Here is a 14,711-nt window from a genome sequence, read left to right as displayed (position 1 = left end):
TACTTTGAAAGCAGCGCTCAGCTGAAGTTGCATTTCGTGCATCGCGTGATGCATAATGCACAAGGAACCGCGGCGTGAAAACGTGCATGACCCACAAAAGCTTAAACGCTGCAACACTTCAACTGGCGTGTTTGTGCGCTCCCGCTCGCAGCCTTGCTGGGCAGGTCCCATATAAAACCGATATCTTATCTGCTTCCACCAAATAAGAGGTGCATTTGCACAGCGGGGAAAAAGGGCACCGATTCTGGCTGGCGGAACCGGGGAGGGGGGCGGGGTACAGTTGGCATCGTCTCCCAGTTGGGACAGGTGAGTGCAGAGCCAAAATTGAATGTGTGGAAGTGCAAATTGGGATCCATTATCACCCAATAAAATGTCAGGACTCTGGATGAAAGTATGGTCTATGGGTGGAGATCTATAGTTTCGTCTACATTCGTACAGGTTCTGTGTCGTTCCGGCAAAATGAGTCTCGAAAAAGTCCATGTAACAACGAAAGCATTACTGGAATGATAACTAATACTAGCTACGGCATTTTAATCGAGTCACGTTTTGTCGGCATGACCAACTTAAAAAGTCGAGAGCATAGGCAAGCATCGATTTCATTTGACTGCTAGAGTTTTTTGGTTTTGAGATTTACGGTAGTCATAGTCACCTATTAAGTCGGATAAAATTATGCGAGGGGCGTAAGAAAATGTTGATACAGCATGATACGTTGGTACGATATTTTACTTGGTGGTAATATTGTATCGATACTAGGACACCGGTGGAAAGCATCGTGATGCATGGCGTATCGTGAGATTCTTACCAGCACACGCCTCTACGATGTGCAGACCACAAGCCAAAAGCCAGGGGGTCAAAATCTGAGCGTGAAAATTTGTTTCAAAATATTTAAATAATAAAAAAGGGACCTTAGCGGAAATAAAACACGACAAAAAAACTGTTCCTGTTGCAGTAGGCAGTAGTTATTACGCCGCTGTGTTAAATGAACTGTGGGTGAAATGGCGGCCAATGTCTTTGCCAGATTTAGGGAGCGAGCTTGGCACGGCACAGGTATCGGGTGCGTCGCCTCTGCTACTCTGAAAGTAAAATCGGGGCCTGCCGATTCCTGTGTCTTCTGAGGCGAACCCGAGGGCCGAGTTCCCGGTGCCCTCCGATTTCCACAGCCAATTGGCCGAATTGCTTTGCTGGCAGGATCCGTTTTCTGGAAGGATCCGGCAGCGCCGGGGCTGTGCAAATGAGATTTGGATCTCATCACACGAGCCGCCACAAAGCTGGGCGTGGCCCCTCGTGACCCCGCAGCCAGGAACTCTGGGGGGGAGGAATGCGAGTTTCTGACACGCTATCGCCAACAGATACTGAGAGTCCAGCCGTAGAAAGAGGAAGACAAGCGAGTCAGGAGGGAGGACAAAATGGCATAAGAAGGCCTGACGTAGTCGAAGGAAACGGAAGACTTCCCCTCTGACCAGGAAGGACGAGGCAAGACGGTGGAGAGGAGCGGGGAGGAAGGGCGCAGGCGGCGTGAGTGGGTGTGGACTTCAAAATCCTGATAATATATGAAATCTCAGAAACAGGAGACTATCAACCAGAATCAATCACTGGGGTTGGTTGTCCAGGAGGATGGCGCCACAGCGAGTTAAAAGCGAGAGCTCGTCTGCAGCGAGAGAGAGAGAGGCAGGGAGGGAAGGGCCGGAAGAAGCCGGAACAGGAGCAGATGACCCCCGTGGTGGAGATGTAGACGGGCAGCGTGAGGTTTATTCTGAAGGAAACAGTGAGGTTCCTCAGAGGCGCTCATGGGTTTTAAAGTGAAACTGGTTCAATGATTTTGTCTTAAGAACTATTTCCAGATTTTTAGCTTCGAGCCGCCATGACAGATGACCCTGACAGTCTGGTTTGGTGGCATCAGGTGTGTTGGCTGCATGATATGCTGCACCTAAACCCAGTAGGATGGTACACCATCAGGAGCTGGTCAGGAGATGGTGTCTGTTCCAGATGTATTAAAGGCTGGGAGTGTGAACAGGTTCGCACGAGGACAGCTGCATCTTGCAGGCCTCACCTCATTTGCTTGTGAATCCTCGGCTTCTTCTGACTGGATGCTGCCATCGTACGGCCCCCACAGTGTGTCGGCAGCGAGGTCCTGGACGGCATGAACCTTTGCACCTTCAACAGAACTGCTGAGCTCCAATTCATCTGCGGAGGACAAGCACACACGAACAGAAAATTTCAAACTAAATGTCAGCGCGTTCACCAGCACTAACAGGGGACATTAGTCACATGATGTCAACATGAGGTCACATGGGTGGATAATAGTGTGATATTATGGATTCTGGATATGGAGGTCTCCACCCCAACTGCATTTCAGAACTTAAGAACTTCCCAGCATGGAGGGAACTTTTGCTCTTCCTTTGCTGCCGATAAGAGCGGAATTGGGATGAAGTCAAGGCTTTGGTTTCGGGGGCAGCGTCTGAAGGCCATCTGTGTCCCTATTGCTGGAAAGAGATGCACTTTCTGAGAAGCATCTGACAAGCCCCACCCAACCTAGTCCACCATGTGTCCTAAAAGGAAGTGGTTCCTGCAGAGAACCTCAACAGAACTCTGTCACATGGACCTCGTTGCCAGGACTGTGAACACCCCCCACCCGCCCCCTACTCTCCTGCGGTCACCCCCCTCCCACGCCCCCGCGTGGTGCAGCTTCTCTTTCGGGGGTCGGGCTAAAGTGGCGGCCCGATAAGAGTGTTTGTCTAACACTCTCCATGTCAAAACACTCATCTATCTTCTCTGTATCTATCCCCACCAGAGAACAACAGACAGACGCTGATAAAATGGCTTTCCCATAGCCAACAGGGGGGCGGGAGGAAGAGGGAGGGGGTGGCAGAAAAAAACAGAAAAAAAAAAAAAAAGAGAGATAGAGAGAGAGAAACACAGCGACACTGCAGCAAGTTGAGGAAAGAAAGGATGAAAAGGTGGAAGAAAAGTCAGAAGACGCTCGACTAGCAATAAAAAGCATGAGCAATAATCTGATGATATTACACAAACTCATCTACGGCTCAATACACCATGATACGCGTTTTTTTTTTTAAACCTAAAAGAAAAAACTACAATACTCCGAGGTCATTGTCATCAATTTCCTGAAATACAGTACTGTGACCTGCAATACGTCCTCTTAATTTGGTTAAATTAAACAAATAAACCGAATTAAAACTTAAATTACACATGGTTATCATGTTCTGCGGAGCCCGAGGCATTCCATTTGCTGTTGCTGTGACGATCTCTGCCAGACTCTGTCCTCCATACCTCCAGCTGTTTTCCCATATGCCGGCTAACCGGATAACAGGGCCGGGGTGCGTGAGTTTTTTAACCTCCACACGACCCCCTTCCACCATAACCTGGCCTGCCCCCAGAGCCGGGCCATAACCCCCAAAGGCCATATCGATAGCACGGCGTGACCAGTGCCCAGAAAAGGCACGTCGACCTTATCAATAGCGATGAGTCCACACTGGCCTTATCAATGGGCCTGCACACCGGCCGAGTCCACACAGACTTGCTTATCGCCACGGCCGTTCCATCAGACATCGGCCTGGCCTGTCCATTTATCAGCCGCGCCAATAAAACAATCACTCCATCATTAACAAAACGACTGATGCAATTAGCCATGGAGAAGAAGGCCAGGAACAGGATGGGAAAAGACGGAGGTAGACTAGTGATGAGGTTGGGGGGATGGTGACGGGGGCCTTAAAATCGGCGTCACGAAATTGACGATGAGAACGCAGCTGGATGGCGAGGGAGCGGGCGGGGAGATAACGGGGAGAAAACAGCCCGTCAGGCTCACCTGGCCAACGCCTCATCACCGCGCCACTGTCAGAGAGCCGATAAACCGAGTGAACACGCCAGCCAAACACGGCCGCGCCAACTCCCGGATGCAGGCGGGGAAAAGCACCTGGAACAGCGGGAGCCGGCCGAGGTGCGGGCAACTCCTGACCACCGGCCCAACGCGGGCCGTTGCACATCACCAACGAGAAGCGCTGCCAAGCACAGCAGAGGAAGGGGAAGCTATTAATTACCCAATGTCTGTGGTTCAGAGGGTTTGGTCATGAGCCACATATGCACACAAGCTCGCACACTCACACTCATATATATAGCAATTATGCTATGTGTGTGTATTATATGTAGCATGATTCTTCTGATCCTACACCTCTTTTTTTTTTTTTTTGTATTGAATATTGTGTATTGTGTATTTTGTTGTATTGTGTATTTGTGTATATGACAGGTGTATGAATGTCGGTGGGAATCTTATTTTCCAAAACGAGTGAATTTTAAACACGGCTGTGTGCTCACGAAGCTCCTGACATGTTCAGTGTAGCAGCGTGTAAATGTTCAGACAATCAAAACACTGACGAAATCCTCCCTACACACGTTATAAGACATTTTAAAAGTAATGTTCTTAATGCCATCTGAGGTAATTATATAACAAACTGAGAACTATTTTTGCTGTTAGTAGAGATTATTTTTAGATGTAAAGTGAAGCGATTGTGTCATTGTGATACACAGCAGCACAGCACACGGTGCACACAGTGAAATGTGTCCTCTGCATTTACCCTTGGTGAGCAGTGGGCAGCCATGACAGGACAGCGCCCGGGGAGCAGTGTGTGGGGACGGTGCTTTTCTCAGTGGCACCTCAGCGTCAACTACAGAGCAAGCATTTTGTAACCCTCCTCTTGCGTTTAGTGCGGCTGAAAAAGCTCCACGTTAGGCACGTATACACCACACCCACAAACAACGCAACTACTGATTGTAAGTCGCTCTGGATAAGGGCGTCTGATAAATGCTGTAAATGTAAATGTAGAAGAAACTAACACACACAAGGTAGAATAAAAGAAATTGAGGAAAAGTTCGTTAGCAGCCCACTCCGGCTGCTCTCAGCCCAGAGCCTCTGAGGCCTAATTGATTTTTCTAAAAAGACTACTGTTGATATCAAATGAGCAGATCGCTGCGGCGCCATTGATTTTTTGACACAGTGCAACAGGAAATCGTTATTCGCCGCGAACTACGACCCCACGCTAATAGGAGGGGCTTCACCTCCGCAGGATGACAAATCCCGACCGCCGCTGGATGCTGCGGGTGGACGGGAGAGGGGACACCACCCACACCACCCCAGCAGTAACAACTAGGGACACCGGAACACCAACCAATCAGCATTCAAAGTTTAAGTGACAATGACCAATCAGCACACAGCACAGCAATTTAAATAAATAAACAAACATACAAATAAATAAATGAAGATGCCAATGACTGAACCACATTTGACCCTGGCAGAAAGCTCCCCGCAGCCTATCTAATAGAAAACAGACGAGCAAATGAATAAATAAGTAATAATTTAATGTCATCCAAGTGGACCGGCGTCCCTCGGGTCAAAGTGTTTCGCTGAAAAGATAGAAATGTCTGGGATATGCATCACATGCTCAGGCGCCATCGTTCCCGTTTTGCCCGCCATTGCACGGGGGAGATAAGACACCTGCGTGGCGAGGCGCATCAGATGAGCTTCAACAGAACTTTATCATTGACATTTACTACTGTTTACGCAACTAATTTCTCTTAACTGTACTTCTGAACTTTTATCTGGCCCGGCACAACCCCCGCAGAAAAGAGCGGGCGCCAAATGTGCCCGAGCCGAATATGCGCGGGCAGATAAAATAAATACAAATGAATAAATGCTAAATTGTGTATGTGTGGAGGGGTGACGGGCCGCCGTCAGCCTTTGAGGCAACCTGGCTGGAGATAGTGGTGAGGGGGAAAAAATGGAAATCAAACTTAAAACTGTGACTGAGAAAATAATGTCATTTCCTCTCGGCAAGCAAAACTGGCACTGACACGCTAATGCCAAGAAGGTAGCGTTGCGTTGCGTTGTTAGCATTAGCATGATGCTATTGTTTTAACTAATCAATATACTTTTACTTAATATCTATCAATACAAGTTTAAATGTGTTTATGTGCAATAATCCAGAGAGTATTTTCTTTACTTGTATTATGTTTTAAATGCACAAGATTTACAACGTACCTGTGCAAATGGCAATAATTTCACCGGGCGCCTGTCATGGCTGCCCACTGCTCACCAAGGGTGATGGGTTAAATACAGAGGACAAATTTCACTGTGTGCACCGTGTGCTGTGCTGCTGTGTGGCACAATGACAATCACCTCACGTTCACTTTACCGCAGTCCATGCCTTGATGGGCCAGGACTGATCTGAATTTGGGCACAATGATTGGCACACAGGACCTGAAGCGCGTCTGCATCACCAGGATGGGCGTGAACCGGTGGCGGACGACGGCACGTGCTCAGGCATTCGGTCCCCCACCGGCTCCTGCAGCTCCACTGCTATCCCTCCGCAAATTAAAAGTGGGGACCTTCCAGAAAGTCTGCCTGATAATCACACATAAATTAATTAGAAAATGTTTCTTGACATTCTCGCTGCATAGTCGGGAGGTGGCGGGCGGGGAGGGCTGGCAGAGACTCGGGCAAAGCCACAAAATTAATTGTACGGTATGTGACTTCGATAATTAATTCAATAATTATTTCATGTCTACTTTAGCAACTCCTTCTGGCTGTGTAAAGGGCATTTGAATAATAGCTTTGGTGAATGTAGATTTAAGCAAAAAAAAAAAAAAAAGGGAGAGTGAAATGGAAAAACGTGATAAAAACGGGAAAATCGCAACGACGCAGCCAGAGAGACAGCGAATACGGGTTTAATATGAAATAATACGTAGCATAACTCCGGTTCCTCTACAACCCGCATACAATGCATGAGGTGTATTGCTAGTTCTGGTCTGGCCAGTTCATTTGACTTCATCTGACTGGTTATTGACCGGTGACATGAAGGATCAGAAGACAGACAATGTGACGCGTGGAGATTGGGACCCTGAGCGATGACGGGTCTTGATACCTGGGCCTTGGAGTAGGACCAGGACGAGATGGAGGCAGCGGGAAACCGGCCGGGGCGAGATATCGGCCAGGGAAGGAAGGACAAACTGAAAGTTGGCGGCAGGAAAGGCAGGATGTGGCTTCGTGCTGCAGAAAATGGCAAGCATCTGATAGGGCTGTAATCGCCACGGCAACGTCCCGCCAGAAGTCACAAAGCCATCGGCGATTGGGAACAGCTAGCCTGATAGCTATGTGTGTGTGTGTGTCTGTGTGTGTGGTTTTAGGGGATCTAGGCGTCAGCTTCCACGCCACAACATTCAACACCGCAAGTCATGATAGACAAACATTTGACATAAACGCACTAGCATGTGAAGTAGTGCCTAGTAGCCTAGCGGGTAACACACTTGCCTATGAACCAGAAGACCCAGGTTCAAACCCCACTTACTACCATTGTGTCCCTGAGCAAGACACTTAACCCTGAGTGTCTCCAGGGGGGGACTGTCCCTGTAACTACTGATTGTAAGTCGCTCTGGATAAGGGCGTCTGGTAAATGCTGTAAATGTAAATGTAAGTATATTCACTAATATCACAGGTTTTATGTCTTCAGGACGTAAGAGAATTGAATGGACAAAAAGTGGACGTGTCTGCTTGCTGCTTGGCCTTTTTGTTGGTAGGTAATCGTTTCTGAAACCCCGGAGATGAACTTTCACAAAAGTTTTTATGAACAAAGTCTGAAAAGGGGTGGAGCCTGTAGGCATGACCCTACTTCCTCACTGCGGACTATTAAAAAAGGACAGCGTCCACCTCCTCCCTTTCTCTACACTCCCAATACCCCCGGTGCACAGGGCGTGTCGGTGGACGTCACAAGCGTGACCACGCCCACTACCAATACACCAAGATTATCAGCGCTTCCATTCAAACGTTCTGACTGGTGAAATAGTGAATGTGACCTCAGCGTTCACACCTGGGTGTTTTAATAAGAATACACACACACACACACACACACACACACACACACACACACAGAGTGGGGCAGACGGTGCTGTTTCGGTTTATTTCCAACAAGGGCGAAGGCGCAACCCGCACCGCGGAACAACGTCAGTCTGAGACGTGGCAGGTGTCTGATCTCATCAGGTGACCACATCTGAGCTTGTTCAGTTAAAGTCATACTAAGCCTGATTAAGGCTCATTTCCGCTTAAAAAGGAGAGGCAAATGGAAGGCTGGGGAGAGAATGTGTGTGTGTGTGTGTGTGTGTGTGTGCGCGCGCACAGGGTTTGTCTCGTGACTTTGTGAACTTTGGGCCATCAGTTAGCAGACAGTTCTGGAAAATAAAAAAAATCTATATTGCCATCATATCCTTTGGTCTTACGAGACATGAGGGTTCTTATGCGAACGAACACGAGGATACGCCTTCAGCAACGTAACCTTGCCTTCGCTGTCCCGGTCCTCGTCAACACGTCATAGGGTAGCCTAGCGGGTAACACACTCGCCTATGAACCAGAAGACCCAGGTTCAAACCCCACTTACTACCAACGTGTCCCTGAGCAAGACACTTAACCCTGACTGTGTCCAGGGGGGACTGTCCCTGTAACTACTGATTGTAAGTCGCTCTGGATAAGGGCGTCTGGTAAATGCTGTAAATGTAAATGTCCCCCGACCAAATTTCCCTTTTCTCTGGATCTTCAGTCAGCTGGAACCTCGGTAAGTTGGTCGGGCTTCTCTCCCTCACACACACACACACACACACACACACACACACACACACACACACACACACACACACACACACACCACACCTCCACCTGATCTACATATCCACACCATTCTGAAATGGGGTTCCACCCCCCGGCTGTCCGGTAAGGGAGCCGCTCCAAAGGGTGTCGGAAAAAAAAACGTTCGGGTTGTGGGAGTTCGGAATCAGGTTGGTTAACACCCACCTACCCACACACACACACACACACACACACACACACATCCTGCACCTGCACCGATGCTCTTTGTTCTTCTCTCCTTTCTCCTGCTTTCGTGGCGGTGCAGACATGTTCTGCATCTCGGTTTCCCGGCGCCGCCGCGAGTGATCTGAACGCGGGGAGACAATGACGAGCGAGACGAGACGGAGTGACACTTCGAGGGCTGATGGACGCCGCCTCGGCGTGGAGAAATATAACGTATTCGCGCCGTACACTCACCGTTTACTGCACATGAGTGTTGGACTTGTTACTGATCATATCTGCGCGCACACACACACACACACACACACACACACACACACACACATTTTCCTCCATTCATCCCCCCTCTCAGGACTCTTAAACGCAGCTCATCCCTCTGGCCGGCGCTGATATATTTTTAATTTGCCACGGCGCCGGCCTCCTCGGCAGGTAGGCAGCGATTTGGGCCGGACAGTGCTGACGCCGGGGAAAATGGCCGTATCAGCCGCGCCGCGGCTCAATCACTCGGCCGGAAAAATAAACGAGAGTCGTCTAACTAAACGACGGCGATAATGCCCCCCCCCCGCCGCCGGCCGGCTATAATTAAATATGAGCGGGAAACGGGCACATGGGGTAAATAACAATAATTATTATGACTATCGATGCCATTATGCCGGCGTTTTATTGCGGCAATTTGAATTACGGTGGTGGATAAGGCCGCGGTTGGGTGGAGCTGGGCGGGGCCGGTGCGGGCGCTACGTTTCCAGCCGCAATTCCGCCGTTTGGGCAGCACTGGAGGTCCAAGAGAAGGGGGGGGGGGGGATTACGGGGCGCCTATTTGCATATCAAGAATTCTAAGCAGAGAGGAAAAATATCAAACCCTCCAGCCAGCAAGGTCATTCTGGAGATAAAAATTCTTTTTTTTTTTTTTTTTTCATAATTTATTTTGCATATCATGCAGCAGGACACATTTGAGATTAAAAAGCCGCTCTGCCGTATCGAACCACGCCTGACACTTGAGCACAGGCAACGCCTTTTCTTTCATTCAGCAGAGCAATACCTTATTATTATTATTATTATTATTATTAATTTCATAATTTTTAATCATAAAAAAAACCAAACAAACTGCATCCCTACACAAACGAAAAGAGCAGAATTAGTTAATTCAGTGCATTTTCTGTTCATCCCCACATTACTGCATTACTGCTAATGCATTCAAATAACATTCTAATGAAATTTTAACGAATAAATCAATAGGACGTGTATGTAATTGTAATAAATTTGACCTCATATATTGTATATTTACTGGTAAATTGACAGTGATGTGTGAGCGATTTGTGGACAGAGGAAACAAAAAGTTTTTGTACGGTTTTCTATCAAAGGTGACAGGAAGTGATGTCAGAACCATGGACGATTGAGCCCCTTTCCCGCTCCCAGGGGCTTGTGGGAAATGGCGCCGGCAGAGAGCCGACGCTCCGGCAGCAGGACTCAGGTCTGCAGTGCGGGGACGCGGGGAGGTGGTGGTGATGGAGAGACCGGGAAGGGGGGGGGTGGACAGATGGAGAGAGCGAGGGAAAGGAAGAGAGCGAGGGGAAGGAGAGGGGGGGGGGGGGGGGTCTTGACGATAAGAGAAAAATTCAGGCCGGTCAAAGTTTCCCTTTTGCCAATCGTGCTCCTGATAAAGACAGCGGCTGCTGGGGTGCTGATAGAAGGGCTATCTCTCTCTCTCTCTCTCTCTCTCTCTCTCTCTCCATTCTCCCTCACCCTGAACCCCCCCCCCCTCCCTCCCTCCCCCCATCGGCACCAGTTAGTTTCTGAGGAGGGAGAGAAAGGCGCCTAATCGCACCGACATCGCCGAGCAGCGGCCGCACGCCAATTAACGTCGTCCAATTACTGTTAAAGCGGCGGGCTGCGGCGGCACGATAGTGAAAACGTCGCGAGGCGCGGCCCAGGACACGCGTGTGCGGCGCGGCGGACCGGCGCAGGAGCGTTTACACACTCGCATCCAGCCACACACACCGAGGGGAGATAAACCGGCCGACTCCGGGGGCCGCGTCTCGCTGCGACGCGTTAAAAAACGTTCCAGGCCGGCCGGGCGCGGCACCGGGGTTCCGTTAGATCGGGAGCACAACATCCCCGCCGGGATCGCGTTCCCACTTTCTCAGACCGGATCGTGGGAAAACACAAGCGACCTTCCCCAGCACCCAACATCGGGGCAACCAGGCGGGGGTCAAAGGGTTCTGCAGCCCTCCTAAACCCACGCACCTGCCCAGATCTATCACACCATTCACAGCGTCATTGGTCGAGAGCTGAAGGCCATTTTCGAGCGTACCTCCTCGCACTTCCATGGCTGCTTTCTGGCCGGGAAAGCAATCGGATGATCAATAATATCCATATTGATCATTTTCACGACTTTTTTTTCCTGTGTGAAATGATTGTTGCACTCACAGCGTTCTAATTTGGTGTGAAGAACTCCACAAATGAGTCCAGGCTTTTGGCTCAGTTTTGTGACATAATCCATTAATCCAAGATTATTCAAGGGTAAACCCAGAGAAAGGCTACGTTCCCTCGACTGGCTCCCAGTAGCTGCACGCATCAGATTCAAAATACTGATGCTGGCCTACAAAGCCAGACATGGAGTAGCACCATCCTACCTCACAGCCCTTATTACACCTCGCACTGCACCTCGTCTACTCCGAGCCTCCAGTACTGCTCGCCTGGTCCCTCCATCCCTGAAGGTAAAAGGAAGACGCTCATCTAGACTCTTCTCCGTCTTGGCCCCTCGGTGGTGGAATGAACTTCCCCTCGAGGTCAGAACAGCTCAGTCACTGAGCACCTTCACACGGCAGCTCAAGACCTTCCTCATTAGAGAATATTTAGATGAACTTGTAACCTTCTTATTGTCTGACTTACATATAGAAACTACAAAAGAGTGAATACAACAAGATTGTATTCATAGTTGGGGGTCCTAGTGAACCAGAACTGATCATTTCATAGATGGCAACATGGATGCGCATTGTCACTCTGGATGAGGGCGTCTGCCAAATGCCTTAAACGTAAATGTAAAGGCAATATCAGTCCAAAGCTACAACACTGCACTGCAACATGTACAGATCGGTACGGATCTTCACTGCTTTGTGGGATTTCAAAATCAGCGCAAATAAACGATCAAGTACAAATCAATGTAATACAATTAAGAAGCCCCCATGATGCCATTATTCCAACCAAAAGTTTCACTACGGCGGGGTCAAAAGGTCACACTAGACAATGCGTTATTGCTGATGACACTCGGACGCGATGGCACAGAGCTGACCCTGCTGGACCGGTAGAACCGTTCGCGCCGGAGATAAGATACGATAGGACAGTGAGATTGATGGGATAAGACCGAGCAGAACGGCGTGTACCTGACGTGACAGAATCACACCAGACCTTTACTGCGCACAACGCAGGAGACTTTAGTCGGCGCGTGGTGATGTGGTGCGGCGTCGTGTACACTGCTTCGTTCGGGGCTTTATGGTTTTTCTGGCTGGGAAAATGATAAAAAGTTTTTTCCACCGATTTTGATCAGCACAGATTTGAGTGATTCAGTGATTAAGGGGTTATTAAGGTTCCAGGTTCAAATCCCGAACTGAAAAGATGCCACCAAGGTCCCTTTAAATGCAGAGGAGACTATTTCGTTGTGTGTCACCATGTGCTGTGCTGCAGTGTTTCACAATGACAAAAATGATCACTTTCATTTTATAATTTTATACAAAAGAACGGAGGGAAACAAAGGAAAGGGAGGTGATAGTTAAAAAGTGAAGTGATTGTCACATGTGATACACAGCAGCACAGCACACGGTGCACACAGTGAAATTTGTCCTCTGCATTTAACCCATCACCCTGAGTGAGCAGTGGGCAGCCATGACAGGCGCCCGGGGAGCAGTGTGAGGGGACGGTGCTTTGCTCAGTGGCACCTCAGTGGCACCTTGGCGGGTCGGGATTCGAACCGGCAACCTTATGATTACGGGGCCGCTTCCTTAACCGCTAGGCCACCGCTGCCCTAGGTGGTAGTAGCCTAGCGGGTACGACACACTCCCTTGAGCTACAAAAGCACAAAGTTCCAGGTTCAAACACCATTTGCTACCATTGTGTCCCTGAGCATTGTGTCTCTCACCATTTGCTACCATTGTGTCCCTAACCGTGAGTGTCTCCAGGAAGGGGGGGGGGCGGTCCCTGTAACTACTGGTTGTAAGACGCTCTGGATAAGGGCGTCTGACAAATGTCGTAAATGAGATGGGCGCTACACCTGGGCATGTGACGTATTGACAGGAGGTGTTTTAAATCGTCCAGAATGAGGAAGCAGGGTTAGAGGGTGTGAAGAAGTAGCTATCCAGCAAGCCACTTGATATGATGTTGAAATCCGTTCCACTGGTACAACCACGTCTGAATTGCTAATGGAAGTTTTGCTAATCAGAAGTGATTGTCATTGTGAAACACAGCAGCACAGCACACGGCGGCACAACGAAATGTGTCCTCTGCTTTTAACCATCACCCTTGGTGAGCAGTGGGCAGCCATGACAGGCGCCCGGGGACCAGTGTGTGGGGACTGCAAACACAGGCTGAACGCAGGCTCATTTTCTTAACAGGGCTGAGAGGTGAGAAGTTGAAGCCGACTGACCTGGGCCATTCCAGTGTGGCGCTCTATCATCATCCTCCTCTTCCATCTCCTCCTCTTCCTCGGTGCTCGGTGGGAGGCCTTTCTCCTCCTCTTCCTCGCTGTCAGGTGCTGCCTGTGGCTCCTCGGTGCTGGGCTCTGCAGGGAGAGAGGGAAGTCGACCCCAGGGTCAGGGAGTGTGTTCATCTATGTGTATGTGTGTGTGTGTGTTCATAAAAAAAGTCTGTTTCTGTCGGTTGATCAAAGGGTCATGAGAGGTCTCAAAACCTCCTGGTTCCTCTGTAACGTGACACCTCACCCCGCCCACGCACACACACATGGGCACTTTTGAACAGGACAAAACAAAAAACTGTTCTCTGTCTCGCTCTATCAGACGGTCTAAACGCCCTGGTCCAATCAGCAGCTTTATCTCCACCAATCACCGATACTGCTGATTAGAACGTTCCGGTCGTGATGAAAGGCGGTGTGTGTGTGTGTGTGTGTCTCACGTTCTTTGCTCTCTGAAGGAGGTCACTGGTTTGGCCTCTATTAGAATTTGAGCTCTGAGTGGCGGGGAGTGGGGTGGGGTGGGGTGGGGTGTCCTATTCAACTCTTTCTCCGCCCCAAACCCCGCCCCCCTCGGCCCCGATAACGGCTCATCAGCAGCACAAAGGGCGTGTTTACCCTTGCGCTCCCACGCCGATAAACAGTGATAGGCCGCGATCGATATGGCCATAAACACAGACACGTCCAGTTATTAATGCAGCAGAGTGCCTTCATCACAGCACACACACACACACACACACACACACACACACACACACTACTGAATATATTCCTTTAATTTACATTACACCCTTATTTAGAGTGACAATGAGTAGTTACAGGGACAGTCACCCTCAAGACACTCAGGGTTAAGTGTCTCGCTCAGGGACACAATGGTAGTAAGTCAGGTGTTTCAGAGGCAAGTGTAGCCACTACCATCCTAGAGTCACACATAGATCCACAACACACACACACACACACCTACTACACCTAGTCATCCATCCCCATACATGCACAATGCACATCCACTACCCACAATAAGTTAGGGATATTGTGAGAGGCTTAGTGGACGTCATACATACGGTGTTTGTTTCACTTCAGACATTTTTGGCATAGGGAGGCAGTTGTATTGGGGTGATGGAAAACACAAAATGAGGTGTGTCTATGTAATGGTCTCATTGTGTAGAG

General features: G+C 49.4%; 2 protein-coding genes across 2 annotated transcripts in view; one reads left to right on the top strand and one right to left on the bottom strand.

Annotated features, from left to right (window-relative positions):
* LOC114766810 (protein brambleberry-like) overlaps positions 1 to 14,711 on the top strand; it is a 480,412-nt gene that overhangs the window by 177,344 nt on the left and 288,357 nt on the right. The window lies entirely within an intron of this gene.
* The window catches only part of zfpm1 (zinc finger protein, FOG family member 1), a 53,691-nt gene that overhangs the window by 13,593 nt on the left and 25,387 nt on the right, over positions 1 to 14,711 (bottom strand). Inside the window, 2 exon segments of the mRNA XM_028958033.1 lie at positions 2,051 to 2,184; positions 13,503 to 13,637. Coding sequence (XP_028813866.1) covers positions 2,051 to 2,184; positions 13,503 to 13,637 — 269 coding nt within the window.

The sequence above is a fragment of the Denticeps clupeoides genome, chromosome 17 (genome assembly GCF_900700375.1).
Source record: "Denticeps clupeoides chromosome 17, fDenClu1.1, whole genome shotgun sequence".
Classification (NCBI taxonomy): Eukaryota; Metazoa; Chordata; class Actinopteri; order Clupeiformes; family Denticipitidae; genus Denticeps; species Denticeps clupeoides.
Note: the sequence above shows the minus strand (reverse complement) of the source record. Positions and strands in the feature narration are given on the sequence as shown.